General features: G+C 38.0%; 1 protein-coding gene across 1 annotated transcript in view; it reads left to right on the top strand.

Annotated features, from left to right (window-relative positions):
• The first annotated feature begins 3,345 nt into the window (after positions 1 to 3,345).
• Positions 3,346 to 10,000, top strand: part of cwc22 (CWC22 spliceosome associated protein homolog) — a 27,715-nt gene continuing 21,060 nt past the window's right edge. Inside the window, 7 exon segments of the mRNA XM_079253698.1 lie at positions 3,346 to 3,417; positions 4,446 to 4,502; positions 4,641 to 4,855; positions 7,542 to 7,879; positions 8,238 to 8,492; positions 8,791 to 8,919; positions 9,163 to 9,331. Coding sequence (XP_079109824.1) covers positions 4,448 to 4,502; positions 4,641 to 4,855; positions 7,542 to 7,879; positions 8,238 to 8,492; positions 8,791 to 8,919; positions 9,163 to 9,331 — 1,161 coding nt within the window. The 5' untranslated portion in view covers positions 3,346 to 3,417; positions 4,446 to 4,447.

Below are 10,000 nucleotides of genomic sequence, written 5' to 3'. Positions count from 1 at the left end.
AGTTGCACATGCACCTGCTTAATAAAAAGGTGTAGTTGTGATAATCCTTCCATTTTTATACCAATAGAATGGGCTGTGTTATCTTTTTTTACATTATTCTTGAAGTTTTCTCCTATTTCCAGTCTTTTTCCGAAGATAGCTAAAGCTCTTCTTAAAATGCAGATTAGATTAGCAGGTTAGCCTTTGGTGTGTGTGTGTGTGAGTTGGCTGCGGTTGAGCCAGATGTGGAAGGTGAGCTGTGTGTGATGTCGTGAGATGCTTGAGTTGAAAGGTTTCAGTAAGTTGTCATGGTGACAGTGATGATGATGATGAGGACAATGTTGTGGCTGGTCAGACAAGCAGCTTGCTTGGCTATCTTCAGCTCTGTTAGTGTGTTTGCTTCCCTCTGTTGAATGAAAAATGCGTGCAATAATGTGAACACGTATTGATTGTATGCTGATATGGTAGAAAATTTAAAAAGATTACAATGAAAATTTCTGATGTACGTTCTTGGTTGTTGGGTTATTGAGAGAAAACACGTTGTTTTTGCACAGAATCTGCTGAACTCACTGAATGCAGAACCATTTGATACAAATTTCTGAACCGCGTGTCTCGTCAACGTCCACCCAATACCTGTGGGAAGTTTCTCCGACTTTCCGCACCTGTTTTAGAATGTATGGTCCGTTGTTGGATACAGAAAATGGTTGATATGGGAGCTAAATCCATCAACATCTCCTTATTCTTGGTAATGTGATTGTCAATACTTCCACACACACTCACTTTAGAATTTTAGTTGTTTAATGGGAGCTCATCCAGGTGTGTGTGGATGTTTGAAAACTAACTCAAAGCTCAAGGTTAGAATCCTAATAACAAAAATTGAGCATCCAGATGTATTTCACGGTTTTATCCTCCTATCATGCAACCTAAACAGCCTAAAAAAATCTTTAAGTCATGAAAAATGGTCCTAATTGGTGTTATAAGGACCTTTTGAGCTTTGAGTATCTTTTTCACTTTCACTGATCACAAACTTCACTGTGTTGGACCAACATTCACTTTTTGTTTTAGTTTTTTTTTTTTTTTTTTTTCTTTATTGGTTGAGGAATATAATTACACTTTACTTTCTGACTGTCGGTGGCTATTAATTTCTATCAATATCTAATTTTGAGGATGTTTATTTTGTACTGATGTGTTATAAGTGGGATGTAGGGAGGGGATCACTCTGTAGAGAGGAGAATAATAAAGATGTATTTATTTTCAGTACAGATGATTGCCTGTTTGTTTGGGTTGAAGAGATGCTAAACGCTTAATCTTTGTTATAGAAGCTCCAGTCAAGCAGCTCTTCATAAAATCTGCACACAAAGCATTATATTGTAAGTTGCATTTGGATGTATGTCGACTTAATTTTTATTCATTTACATAAATGTAATGATCATATTCTTACTCAAATCAGGCCATAGTGTACATGCCAACGGTCATTTAACCATCTCTAACATGGCTAATATAATAAAATATAAATGTCCCACACATTTGAGAAAAAAATATGCTTGATTGGCAAGAGCTGCAATGCAGGAGATATTTTAGACAAAAAATAAATATATACTGTTGCAAACGTTTAGTAGTAGCATCTAGATTGATGAAATGCTTTTTCATTTCTTTCAGGCCGTCTGTCAGCCCTGAAATGGATTCTGAAACCTCAGTTTTTAATAGATTGCTGTTTGAGCTTTTATATTAATGATAAAACGACTTTTTCAGTCCAACTCATTTGTGTTGAACAAATTTACAACAAGGTAATCTAAAATCACCTTTACAGCCCAGTTCAGTAAAAGGTCCAGTTATAATCCAGTTGTTGGGTTTTTTAAAAAAATATATTTTAAATCCATCATATTATCCACAACCCTGAATTGGACTAACCGGTATAGAAAATAGATGAATGAATGAGCGTTACCCACAATGGTCCAATTTATGACCATTAAGCCATTTAATGTATAAAAACACTCCAAATGGAAACTATGGATTAAATCAAATCTTTTAATTGTGTGCCACATTCTGAGTCTCCTTAGTGTGACAGGAGACAGTGGAAAGAGAAAAATATTTGTTTACAGGAAGAAACTCTTCATAGAACCAGCCTCAGGAGATGTACAATCTACCTCATCCAACATGAGGTGTAGGGGACAGGGGAGAGGCATCAACAGCACAGTTAACTCTAAGATGGGGACAATTTGCTGAGAAGGAAAAATTGAAATTATATGACAATGTGAGAGTGAGAGAAAGCCAGTAAGTGCTCAGTACGTGATGAGATGTTTCCCTGTAGTCTAAGCCTATAGTAGCATTACTAAAGAGATAGCTAATGGTCTCCAAAAAATGCCTGAACTATAAACTTTAATAAAATGAAAGTTTTAAGCATAATCTTAAAAGTAGAGTTGGTGTCTGCTTCCTGAAACCAAACTGGGAACTGGTTTCATATTCGAGGGATCTAATAACTTTATTGCTTTGAATTTACTTTTAGAAACTCTGAACCACAAATAAACCTGAAGTCAGGTAAGAGTTCTACAGGGACTTATGACATCTTTAAAATTCAGTGTAGTTTAATCATAAAGAATTATGTTACACATATGTAACTTGTACTTATGAAATAATACAGCCCCATTTTATTTTTAAGAATTACATTAATTTGCACTAATTAAACAGAAACATGTATTCATGGCCACTAACAATTGTGGGAAATATTGGAGGTACTGCAGTACTGTAGTAGTTTATATTGTTCTGCGAATACTGTGACTTTAGCAGCTTAGACACACCTTTCTTTCTCTCTCTCTCTCTTTTCTTGCTCTCCCTTCAACTTCTTTTTTTCCTCGTCCCCCTGCCAGGCCCAGCACAGCCATATCAAGACTGATGATGATTACAAAAAAAAGCAAAACAAAACAATAATAATAATAATAAAAATATATAGATTTTCAAGAGCAGCTATGTACATGAGATGTCTCCCTTGACAGAGCAAATCTGTCTTGCAAAAATATGACACGCAGATTGCTGTTCTGTATGCTGAAATGCTGGACAGGACAGGTTAAAAAAAAAGAAAAAAAAAGAAAAAAAAAAGAAATATTGGAGGTCAATGTGGTGTTATTATCCACCCCAACAATATTTAGGATGGCAATATTGGGGATTAAACTAGGAAACATGTTTTTTAAATTACGTAAACTTCAACAGATTGTTTAAAAAGTACTTTTTGTTTTTGTCTAATTTATAGTTTTAGTTATCAAACCCTTTTGTACATCTTTGGAGGACTAAACAGTTGTAACCACTAGGGGCGAAATGGCAACAAAACCTGAAGAGTGAAATGCGGATACGCACTGTGACCCGGAAGTAAGATTGGTCATCGTGAGAAGGTTTCCGCCTGAAAAACGACACTGATTTAAGAAAAACGAGTTATAAATACAGGTAAGATTAAACTTATTATATCAAACATTTATTTATAAATTAAGAAAAGAGGTTAAGCTTTATAATAGAGGAGGGAAAAGCTATTCTGGAGTTATTATTGGCTGAGTAGCATTTTAGAAAAGCTAGCCAGGATTTAAGTAGCATTAGCAGCCAAGCTAACGGCAGCTCATTCAGAAACACATGGCAATAAGATTGACATGGTTATTTAGCAATTATTAACTTTACTTTTATATAGAAGTTCTCCTTAGAAGCCTTAAGTTTTCGACTCAGACATTTAGACTTGTTTATTTAGTGGTTTGCTGTCCAGTTGTTTTCACTGACTGTGCTGCCTGTTCCTGTGTGTTAGCTTCAAGGAAATATGAGTTATCTTAGTTGGTTAACTTTACATTAAACTCTCTTGATATTTTATATGATCATTAAAGGAGTAAGCAATGTCGTTACTACACTCTGAAGTAATTGATGACCTTTGACACAAACCGGTTCAATAAAACAAGAGGGAATAGTCCTTGACTCCACTTTGTCAATGTGTTATTTGATTATTATTCAAGTTCAGTAGTTCATTACTTTATGATATGCTATTGTGAAATATTTAATCCATGTTCCAATCACTGTTTTATAATATTTTCAGAGTTATACCCTGTCGATTCGACCATACCATGGATGTGTTTATTCATCCTGATCTAGTTTAGAATTTGTATCAATCTTACTGATGCCACAAATGTTCAAATCCTGTCATATTGAAGCTGAAGTCACCGGTTGTAAATAGTAAAATTATGGATTATTTGACATGACTGATCATAGTAACATTTTAATTTCAACATTCATTCAATAGAGTGGTCTCTGTGTATCTTAAGTTATTTTTCAATTGATTCCTTGTAATTGTGAACCATCCCTTAAGGTTTAACTCTGAAGTTGGAGCTTTTTCTGGCAGAAGTAGATATTAAAAATGTACCGGTACTTTGAAAGGATTTTATGGCATGAAGGAAAATATAGTTATTGACAAGAATTTCTTCTTTTTTTTTCTTTAGGCATGGACTCTCCGGACAAAAATCAAAGTCCCAGTCCAGCACAAAGAGAACGCAGTGGTATGTTAAACATGCCAGTATTATTTTATGTTGCTTTATGTATAGTAAATGTTGTTAGTTAGGTTTTTTTTTTTTTTTTTTTTGTTACACTAGCATTGACATCTGACTAAAATCTTGCATTTTTTTTTCCTGCTGCAGGGCCCTCAGAGGAGGAGTCCAGTCCTGCAGCAGAGATGCCTGAACAGGCCAATGCAGCAGAGAAAAGCCTTACAAAGCAAACATTCCCTCAGGCCAGGCCTGCTGACCGTAACCCCTCCAGGAGCCCGGCCTCAAGCAGCTCAGACAGCAGCAGTAGTGATGATGAAAATGAACGGGCACTGAGGAAAATGAGGAGCAGTGTGGCGCAGATAAAAGTAAGAAGCCATTTTAGCAGACGTTTTAATACAACATGTTTACAAGCACTGAAAACTTTGAAATTACATCTGAAAAGGGAAGACTGAAAACTACACAAGCAAGAAATCAAACAATAGGGGACATTATTGATAAGTGCTAGTCAGACTGCTGCAAGTCCAGTTCGACATAATAATGCTAGAGGCAGTGCAATATTGTTTTTTTTTTTTTTTTTTTTTTTACCCTTTCCTCCTTGCAATAGTCCCTATGTTAAAACATGTGAAGCAATCCCACAATATCTTCTTGGGCGCAGCTTCTTCAGTGCCAAATTGTTGTAAAGAGCTTGACAAGTTTCTCCAACTCAATTTGACAAATAAAGGAGTTAAACTAAAAACTCCTTGAAGAGCTGACTTTTTTACCTTGCTCTTGAAAGTATATGGGGACTCTGTGGATTGGACAGTTTAGTTGGTCGTTCCACCAAAATAATTCCTTTGTTGAACATAACATACTAGAAAACAAACAAATTAATTAAAACAGTCTGAAGTTGAGATACCCATCTTCATAAAAAGAAAAAAACATTCCACTTTATTTCCATCAGTACACAAACAACTGGGTGATAAAACAGTCTCAAAATTAGACTGCCATTAACATGAAATCAATATTAATTAAACAGACATTTTCAGTCAATTTATCAAGAGCATGGCTACTCGTTTGGTCGTACAAGGGCTGCAGACCAGCAGGTTTTCAGTCTGTTCCTGCTCCGACACACCTGACTCAAATGGATCACACGGCCTATGAAGTTTGGCACAATAGCTGATTGATTTAATGCAGGTGTGTTGGAGCAGAGTTACTGGAAACATGCAGGTTTTGAAGGACCTAAATGAGATCCCTGATAAGGAGAGCTAGCTGTGCATCCCTCAACAGACTCCATTGTATTAGTTCAGTGTTTTTCAACCAGTGTGCCTGTGAGACTGTGAGGGATTGTCAGGTGTTCCCATCCATGGGAAATTATCTTATTCAAGATATTTTGACAAGAACAACTTCATATTGCTAAAATAGGCTACAGAGTGAATTTTTTCAGCATTTTTGGTATGTGTTGTGCTCGGTGATATTTTCAGTGAAAATAATGTACATTGACTCAGCAAGGGTTGAAAACCACTGTATTAATTGATGGTAATGCACTTGTTTGTTGCTTGCTAACCACTTAGAAAAAACCAAAAGTGTTAAAAATAAATAAATAAATTAAAAAAACATCATATTGACAGCAGATTGAGAAAAGAAAACTGAGCAAAGGAGGGAATGAGTTTAGTTCAGGAGCAGGAAACTCTGGGCTTCAAGAGCTGGGATCCAGCAGGTTTGCCATGTATCCTTCGTCCAGCACACCTGATTCAAATCAAATGGATCCAAAAGCTTATCAAGATCTGCACAATGATTCATTCTTTTGAATGTGATGTGTTGGAACAGGGAAACATTGAAAACTGTCAGGCCAAGTTTCCCCACCCCTGGTTTAGTTGAAGGGAGTCACAAAAGTGGGAGTGAGGCAGTAACTTAGCTTATCTTCCCAAACTGTTGGAGTTGAGACAAAAGCCTCATTATGTGTAAATGTGGGTTGGCTTCTGTGAAATTGTTTAAGCAGAGATTAATACATTGTGCAAAGTTTGTCATCAGTTGTTGAATACCAAACCAGTAAATGTTACCAAGGTGTTTTGATTATCTGAAATGATATCACCTCAGCTGCTACACAGACACCACAGAAATGCAGCCAATGTGACTTGGTTTACATATTCCTGCTGTTTACTGGTCGTTTGTGGCTGCTGCCTCATGACAAGCATATAAAATGAAGCAAAAACTGAACAAACTCTGGTTATAGTTTATCTATATTTGTTCTGTGTTGCAGTCAATATATTATACATTTGAAATTGATTAGTATAAAAACATAATAATGTAATTTTTTTATTTTATTGACATACCTTAATATATACATGCCTGGTTATTTTAGTGAAGAGTTAATGATTCATTTATCTGTTTTCTAAACCCTTCTTGGTAACGCAGTCACTGGTGTTGTAATAGTTTTTTTCTATGACTGTGGGAAGGTTCAACCTGATGCTGACTGTAAAGAAAAAATCACTATTTGAATTCTTAATGTCAGAGCTTCATGCTTTGGTGAATGTGCCTGGCGTCCCCAGTAACCATTGTTTATCTTAAATGGTGAAAGGCTCATTATAATGGTTTTGGACAGCTTAAGATGACATTATGAGAGTACAGATTGTTTAACTAATAATTCATTAAAAAAGTGGTTTTGTAGTTTGAGGGTTAAGGCTTGTGTGATGAAGATGCCCAGACAGAGGTCTGGGTAAAACCAGCTGTTCTGATTCATAAGAAAGACCTTAAGAGAACTTGGAAAAAAAATGTAACTTGCTGACTGACAGAATCGCAAATTGAAAAGGACTTTCTGTCCACAACTGTCATCTGAGACATGAGCTCCCCAATTACCTGCAGGCTTTTACTTAATGCAAGAGCTGAACCCGACCCACTCTACGCTGCAGGGTTGTCGCTTTCGTTCAGCTTAAATAAGACCTTTAAAAATGGCACTTTGATTTGTGTTAGTCTCATTTGCTCAGAGAAGTTTTGGTTTGTTCTAGATTAGGATGGTTCCTGATCATTTGAAAAAAAAAGAAGAAATACAAACACACATTTTATTTGTTTCAGAAATCCCAATCCAGAGAACAAGACAGATCCAAGTCCAGGGAAGAAGACAGATCCAGTTCCAGAGAGAGAAACCGATCCAGATCCAGGGAAAATAACAGATCAAGGTCCAAAGAAAAAGAGAGATCCCGATCTCGAGAAAGACACAGATCAATATCCAGGGGTCGTGAAAAATCAAGATCTAGGTCCAGGGGACGAGACAGATCCAGGTCCAGGTCCAGGGGACGAGGAAGATCCAGATCTAGAGGACGAGACAGATCCGGATCAAGAGGACGGGAGCGATCCAGATCCAGAGAGAGAGACCGGAACACGGACTATTTTGACCGGAGACGTTATGCTCGGTAACGTGTAACCAAGCACAGCATGTTTGACAAATTATTGACAAAATAATATTGACATACTCTGACATTTTTCTAAGTTAAGCAGAGATTAAAACACTAAGCAAACCACAGTTAAAGGGGTGTAACCAAAGATCTTTACATCTTCTCTATAGCAGCCTAAAACTTGTGATGTGTCAATTTAAATGGAATAAGCAGCAATGGGCGAGATGAAGAGGAGCAAAGTGAAGGTTTTGTCACAGCCCGGATCGACTCCTGTCCTGAAACTTGCATTAAATAGATCCAGATAGGAGCTGTTGGGTCTTTCTCTGCTTCACATAAGCCAGACATCAGTGAGCCTTTGTCTTTAATTGTTCCATAGGGATCGTTACGATGATCGGCGTGATGATCGTGATGGGCGTTCTGACTGGCGAGCTTATCGAGATGCAGAGTCGAGCCACAGGAGGCGTGGTCGCTCGGCCTCCCCTTCCGCTGACAAGGAGCCAGTTGCGGCTGATGGGCCGCCGGTTAAGAAGAAAAAGGAGGAGCTCGATCCAATCCTGACGAGGACAGGCGGCGCCTACATCCCTCCTGCCAGACTACGCATGATGCAGCAGCAAATCACTGACAAAAGCAGGTAAAGTGGTGTGTAATCACTTTATTTTAGGGCATTGATAACCAGCCATTGTCTGCTTCTGTTGATCGCTATTAAACCATCCAATAATTCTCTTCTTGGCAGCTTCTTGACAATTAGTTTATGCTTCAAAATTAGCTCCGTTTGATCATTCTTCATGCTTGAATGTGCCGCTGTGGCAGATAAATAAATAGCTTGTGTGCTCAGATGTTTTTAACACATCAGTAGTTTTTACGTTGAGCAGCGCCTGCTGTTCATCAGTTTGTTAAACTAAACTGCTGACGCTCCGCTTCATCTGCAGCCTGGCCTATCAGAGGATGAGCTGGGAAGCTCTGAAGAAGTCCATCAACGGTCTTATCAACAAAGTCAACGTGTCCAACATCGTCAACATCATCCAGGAGCTGTTGCAGGAGAACATCGTGAGGGGGAGGTGAGCAATATCTCACGCGCCTAACACCTGCACGTTAATTATGTTTATTATCAGAGGTTTAATCGACGTTTAAAGTCGGAGTCATTTTTATGTTGTTTGACTGTTTATTCTCCATCAGAAGTAAAGTTGAAAATAAATGATCAAATGGTTACATCAGAAGAAGTTTGTTGTCACCCTTTCCCAAAAGAGGAATAAAGTCTTGAGCTTGCCTGATTAACTCCTTCCTGTCTGCCTTCCTGTCAGGGGTTTGCTGGCTCGCTCAGTGCTGCAGGCCCAATCAGCTTCTCCCATCTTCACTCATGTGTATGCTGCTGTAGTCGCCATCATCAACTCAAAGTTCCCTCAGATCGGAGAGTTGATTCTCAAACGTCTCATCCTGGCCTTCAGGAGGAGCTACCGCCGCAACCTCAAGGTACCTGCCTCTTTGTTATTGATTCATGGATCACAGCGGCGACTAAAGCTCTGTTTTGATAGAAGAGAAATGGAGTTTCTTATAAAGCAATGTTGGTTGTACACTCCACCTCCAGTCATTCTCAAAAATACAGACACCCCGAGATATGATGGAATCATCTATTAACAATGAAAAATCTCCAATTTTTCTTTGTTTTTATGTCCTATCGACATTGTATATATAATTTCTTAAAGATGCATTTCTTTAGTTCTTTTTTACCTTAAAACTCCACGTCCCAGACTAGTTTAATAACACAATGAGATCTATAATGTCCATTTCCAGAGCCGCTGCTGCCCAGCAGTGTCCAGAGGCTGAGAAACCTCACTATATAACTTTTACATCTGGGACAGGATGTTTCTTTTTGCGGTAATATAAGAAAGTGGCTGTTTTGAACACGCAACGTCGCTGATTCAGCAAAGAAATGCAAGAAGATTAAAAGAGATAAAGAGACAAAACAAGAGTCGTCGTAAGATAAACTTTTGGTGGCCGGAGAGCTAACAGGTCAGGTAGGATTGGATGCTGAATTAGCCGTCGTCAAGGGGTGTGTGACGGGGTAAACGGCAGAAGTTCTGCAGTGTGTCTCTAAGTCATGGGATTAAGGTGTACTAGCTGTTCACTTGCCTGTTTTTT

This window comes from Telmatherina bonti (assembly GCF_933228915.1).
Source record: "Telmatherina bonti genome assembly, chromosome: 15".
Taxonomy (NCBI): Eukaryota; Metazoa; Chordata; class Actinopteri; order Atheriniformes; family Telmatherinidae; genus Telmatherina; species Telmatherina bonti.
Note: the sequence above shows the minus strand (reverse complement) of the source record. Positions and strands in the feature narration are given on the sequence as shown.